At 33.6% G+C, this 5,894-nt stretch overlaps 1 protein-coding gene across 1 annotated transcript in view; it reads right to left on the reverse strand.

Moving 5' to 3' along the window:
• The window catches only part of LOC117118684 (protein mono-ADP-ribosyltransferase PARP14-like), a gene marked incomplete at its 5' end in the record, with an annotated part of 17,276 nt that extends 11,771 nt beyond the window's left edge, over window positions 1–5,505 (reverse strand). The window contains 4 exons of the mRNA XM_033263350.1: window positions 619–690; window positions 1,158–1,319; window positions 3,191–3,308; window positions 5,290–5,505. Of these exons, the coding sequence (XP_033119241.1) occupies window positions 619–690; window positions 1,158–1,319; window positions 3,191–3,308; window positions 5,290–5,505 (568 nt within the window). The remainder of the gene's footprint in view (window positions 1–618; window positions 691–1,157; window positions 1,320–3,190; window positions 3,309–5,289) is intronic.
• Between the last annotated feature and the right edge of the window lie 389 nt (window positions 5,506–5,894).

Consider the following 5,894-nt stretch of genomic DNA (forward strand, 5'->3'; position numbering starts at 1 on the left):
GGCTTATGCTGTCACAGTTAATGTGTATTCGGGAATCTAAGGAGCAATATTATTCAGTGGGCGTGGCCACCGAAAATAAATTCCACGCCCCCTCATATTTTGGTCTCACTCCCCCACCAGTCCCCCCATTTTAATACTGCTAGATACACCACTGTGTGTATACCCTCATCCTATCTATCGAAGAATACAAAAAGAGACGTGTCGAAAAAAAGGAAAGCGTCAATGACAGGATGCATTGCAAAAAAACAAAAAAAAAACAAAAAGGGTGTTTATTCAAACAAATACGGTATATACTTACAGCATTACCACAAGATGGTTCAGAGTTTATCCCTTTACTTATAAACAATTAAAAGTATTGTTTCGAAGATCTCGTCTTGTCGTTTAAAATGCTACATAGGCCTACTTTCAATTTATAAAATAGCTATTCATACATAAACAAGCTACAGCATCTGAGACCTACAGTATGTATTGAAGTAGGCCTTTAGGTTTTCCTACTTTATATAAAAAAAGGAAATAAATGATTGAATACCTCAGAGAATATGGTAAATATTTATGAGAAGATTGTGAATTATATATTGAAATTATTAGATAAATATTAAAAATCACAACAAATCTTACATTTCATATTTTGGCGGCATTCCTTTTGAATGCCTATTCCCCCATTATTGAGAATTGCTTTTGAGACAGCTCCTGTAATGTACAAAAAGGCATAATGTTTTTTAAATACACTGGCCACAATCACAGATTGTTATAAAAATACAATCAAATGGTTTAGCTATATTTCGCCGCCCGGAACTTACTTGTTAAAATTTGTTCTCTTATTATTCAGGGAATTTATCAAAATACTCAAGAAAAATTAACTACCCCACCCCCAGCCACTCCACCCACTGGAAATGTTTGAAACAAAAATACGCTCAAGTACTGTAGTTAAAACCACTTTATTTTTAAGAGCTAACGCCCCCTTCAAGTTATCGTACCCCCACCCCAACTTCACCTCTCCCCCACATTAGGGCCCCTTTCCAAACCTCTTAATACGCTCCTGCGACGTGGAAAAAATACTTACAAACATGTGAAAAATACCCAAAATTTGGATTTTTTTTACATGTGAGTATTGCTAACTTCCAAAGAATACAACAATAAAAATCAAATGTATTTACCATTACTTAAGTCAAAATTGCCCGATGTTATATTTACAATAGCATCAGAATCGTCTTGAGTTATATCTCCTTTTTTAATTGTCACAGTTATATTACCTACTTTCATCTCTGCATGATATTTATCAACTTTGTTGAAACCTTTGTACGGTGATGAAACTTCATCTGTAACAAATCAAAACCATAGTAGTGTCACTAAATGTTATACTGAAAAATTATCATAAGAATGTGGCAGACTTATTGTATACCTTAGTACTTTGTATTGTTACTACTTTGGAAATAGTATTGTCAATTTAAGTTTGACCCTATCATTTCAAAGCTAACAATGTGAAGAATATGAATATTTAAAAAAAAAATTGGTCATTGATCCTGGATATGGGATGGGTAATGCCAGAAATGCAGTGTTTAGATCATGTGTTTTATGATTTAGGTACAGGGTTTGTTAGCAGTTTCATATCGTTTTTCATAACAAAAATATGTAGAAACCACTAAAATTATATGAAACAGCAGTCAGCGTTAATTGGGGGAAAGTCTTCTATCTCTCAATCATTTTCTTTGGAAAACTTTTAATATGATTTGCATTAATTTAGCCTTGTGTGTCATAAATAAATCATTGTTTTTATATTAAAGGTATAGGCATTTTGTCTTGGCAGTTGCAGTCTCTGCATTAAACCTGTTTCCTCGTTCAATTTCTCAACCCATCAATAATAAATATTTCCGGAGTACCAATCAGTCGGAACAGGGTCAGACCTATGTTTAAGTGTCCCACAAACACAATGCTTACATATGTCTTCTCTATTGTTTTGTGCAACTTAAAGCCCCATTCCCAGTAAAATTTCAGTTCTTAGAAAAAAATTGATTTTTATATATGTGTTATAAAGATTTATAGATATAATACGGAATTGCTAGTTTAACTGAATTTAGACATCCCTAAACATGAAAAAAATGTAAAATAAGACTGAAATTTGATTTTTTTTTTGTGTTCCACACAAAAAATAAACGTGAATGAATTTGTCATGTTTAAATAGGCGCCGAAAACATTAGCCTTGCAACACTGCCTTGCAAGGCTAAGCCTAGTCTTTCATCGATTTAGGTTCTGTTATCATATAGTAAATAAAATGGCCAACATGATATTTTCCGTTGCTAGTGTTGTCACAAGCCATTGGAGTTCAAATTTGTTTAAAAAATTATTCTAACTGTGATTTTAACAATGAAGCCAACATATCCCAGACCGCAGTGTGCGAGATGAGTACAAAACTAATCTAATTTAGAGAGGGTGCACTTGATTGACTGTATAAAGTATACACAAAAGTGAGAGCATTCCAGCGGATGCAATCTACAACCTATGAATTTGCCTAGTAATGAAGAAGTCGTCGAGAAAATGGTCACCTGTAATGAGAAATAGTCTCTATTTCTCCTTTTTTTATCCTTTTACGTAAAATCTATTTCTCCTTTTTTTATCATTTTACGTAAAAACTAACGTTTATGCCAATATTTTTCCATGGTTTATAATACGTAGATTAATGCATATGCACTTTTTCTATGAAAAAAAATTCTTTTTTAGTGAAAGCAACAATATCCAAGAAGTGGGGCTTAGTGGAATGGTCTATTAATAGAACACAAGTCCAGATGTTTATGTATTTAGTAGGAGCCTACCATCAGACATTCTGAGTGTCTAGTGTTCTAACACCTAAGACACAGCTAGCAAATGTGGACTTACACACAGGTGAAAAAACTTATGAAATATGCCAGTTGCATACCCACAATTACATGTTTGTATGAGGATCGTGCCTGTGAATTTTAAACGATCCTGCACACTCATTTTATAACTCACTGTTCTTTAATCAAATGTTATTAGTACAAAAATAAATCACCATAAGTTCTCTTTCCTGCCTGAGGTTATTCACACATTTAATTCCAGGTTGATATGGTGATGGGGTGGCAAGTTTACCGTACATGTTTTTAACTAAAATGTTAATGCTGAATTACTATTAATATTTTTAAAAACATCCTTAAAAACACTAGTATGTTATTACCATTTCTAGTCTGATCTCCTGTGTATTCTGTTTTTACGGGTTTATGTCGTTTTTTCTTCAGTTTTTTCGCTTCTTTTCGAGTTGGAAATTTCAAATTGTTGATCTCATCTTCAAATGCCTAAATATAAATGCATTTGAGTAATTATTATCTTCAGCCAGTTTATTGTTTTCTATATCTAATGTACAAACATTTTTAATATGACATTTTTTTTTTTACAAATTGACACTGCAATTAAGGAAAAATATGCAATGCTAACTAAAAATAACACAAAAATATGTTAGGTTAAAAGAGAGGTAGTACTAAGATTTTATTAGATGTTATATGTAGTAAATTTGGCGTAACATGGTTCACAACCACACAGCCCAACATAGCCTTGGTTTAGTACAGATTCAAACATTAATGAATCCATACCTGTACAAATCAAACTGAATATAAAAAAGTATGACCCAAAATGAAGGGCTCATACACTCCTCCACATCTATGAACATATTTTGAAGGAGGGGACAGGCAAAAAACTATCTAGGGCATTTCAACAATGACGACATACAACGTCCAGTGACCAAACCAAGTACATCTGGGTTAGGTTACTGGTACATTAGCCGACATTCATGATTAAGCCTGAGTGAAAGTGGAAGGTAAAAAAATTACTTATCTAAAATATATTTTCAAAAGTCAGATTAACAAACACAAAGTTTAAATATTATGTTAGACCTACCTGGGAAGGGTATTCATTGCTCTATATTTTCTGGCAATTTATTGGAAGTCGATTTTGACACGCAAGCCAAATACGACAGATATAAAATGCCAAAGAAATACAGTATTATGAATATATATTTAAATTGCATGACAGTAACACTGGTAAGGCAAACAACTTGTCTGTGTTAATAATAGTCAAGCAGTGACTAACAATACATATGTTTAAAATAGTTAAATAGAAATAAATAAAAATAAAACACAATAAAAAAAAATCAATGAAAAAAAAAAGTATTTTACTTTTACTTTCTAGGCCCAAATGTAAAAAAAAATCATATCCAGTGCTGTTTATTAGGTTTTGTAACATTTACAGTACTTGAATAAAATAAAGTACAACAGAACGAATGGACATTACGTGACCTGCAAAGCGGAGACTCCTATCGCAGCTGTCTCTTGTTATTGCTGTAAAGATCATCATAATTGCTGTATTTGTTGTTTTTGAATGTTGTTTTTGTTTTTAGCCTCACGTTGACACAACCTCGAGGCTACAATTTCTAAGCTAGCTAAGGTTTACGAAGGGTCACATAAATTTCAAAGCATACAATGCAAGGAGAACATTAGAATAAATAAATAAATACTATTTTCAGAGGTGGATTTGGGGGTCCGGGCTGGCCGCTGCCCCACCCCCCCCCCAATTTGGAAAGTCAAAAAAAGAAAAAAGGAAGAAGGAAAAAGAAATATAAAAATGCCTCAGAAGTTATTTTCGGGAGAAAAGAAAAAAAAAAATTTCTCGGGCATGCCCCCTAGGGTAGTGTTTTCCAGATCGGCCCCACTTTCGAGGTCCTCTCCCCTTTCGGACATCCCTGGATCCGCCCCCTGATTTTGAACAATCTTATTGCCTTTACTTTCCATTTAGTTCTCACGCTACCAGTGGGTTGTTATTTTCGCAACCATAACATTACCTTTTCCTGTACTTTCACACTGACCACACTTTAATGTTTTCCATGGTATACCAACTGTAGGTCACGTGACCGGTTGTAAACAAACATCAGCGAATCGGTCTATTGGTTCATTATGATTTTACCAACATAATAGCGAACATCAAAGATATGGCTAGCTTTGATTAAACAATGCCATTAAAAAAAATAAATTACAATTTTAAGCAGCTTTCACATTGCCAGGTTCATTTTGGTCAAACTAATGAAACCAAGGAGATAAACACTTTTACATTGTAGTTTTTAACCACATTAAGGATGGGTTTATATTTGACAGAAGTGCTATGTAATTTTGAAATGGAATAAATTGTTGATCAGAGAGTTTGGGTTACTCTGCCGAAAAGCTCAACTAGTTGGTTTGCCAGGTCACGCCCCATATATCTTCAAAATATAACTAAAATAAATCAAACCTGTATAGTTTTCAAATCTTTATGAAAGACCACAAACTGGATGTCCCGTAAAGAGCAGTGAGGGTGAGTTTTACTGAATACAATTGCCTCTTCATACATGGTCTTTGCTACGACATCAGCAGGATACTGCAGATTACCAGTTCCAAGAGCAGGAATAGCAATTGATTCCATGTTAGACGCAGATGAGAAAACTATTTTGAGAAGTTCTCTCATATTCTGTAAGAAATTCAACAGAATTATATCATGATCATGATAAAATTATATTTAGTGAGTGTGGGTAGGGGTTTGGCTTTTCTGCTGAGCTTATACCCTGCTGGGGCCGCAACTGCCTTTTAGTAAAAAATCTGGACAAGGTGTATGTGACACGCACCATTCTTTATGAATAGTTTTTATATTAATATTATTATTAGGTGTATCCCATCATTCTGATTATTAATATTATAGTTATCAATGTCAATAAATTATCATTATTTTAGTATTTGTTATTATTTCTTAGCTCCCTCCTGTTGCGTCACCATTGCATAAGAAAATGAACATATCGGTTCCGATAGAATGGATAGTAGTTACCTTAAGTAACAATGAGAAAATCATAATGCCTGCAAAAC

This window comes from Anneissia japonica, unplaced genomic scaffold (assembly GCF_011630105.1).
Source record: "Anneissia japonica isolate Jap-2015-1 unplaced genomic scaffold, ASM1163010v1 scaffold287578_len28392_cov130, whole genome shotgun sequence".
Taxonomy (NCBI): domain Eukaryota; kingdom Metazoa; phylum Echinodermata; class Crinoidea; order Comatulida; family Comatulidae; genus Anneissia; species Anneissia japonica.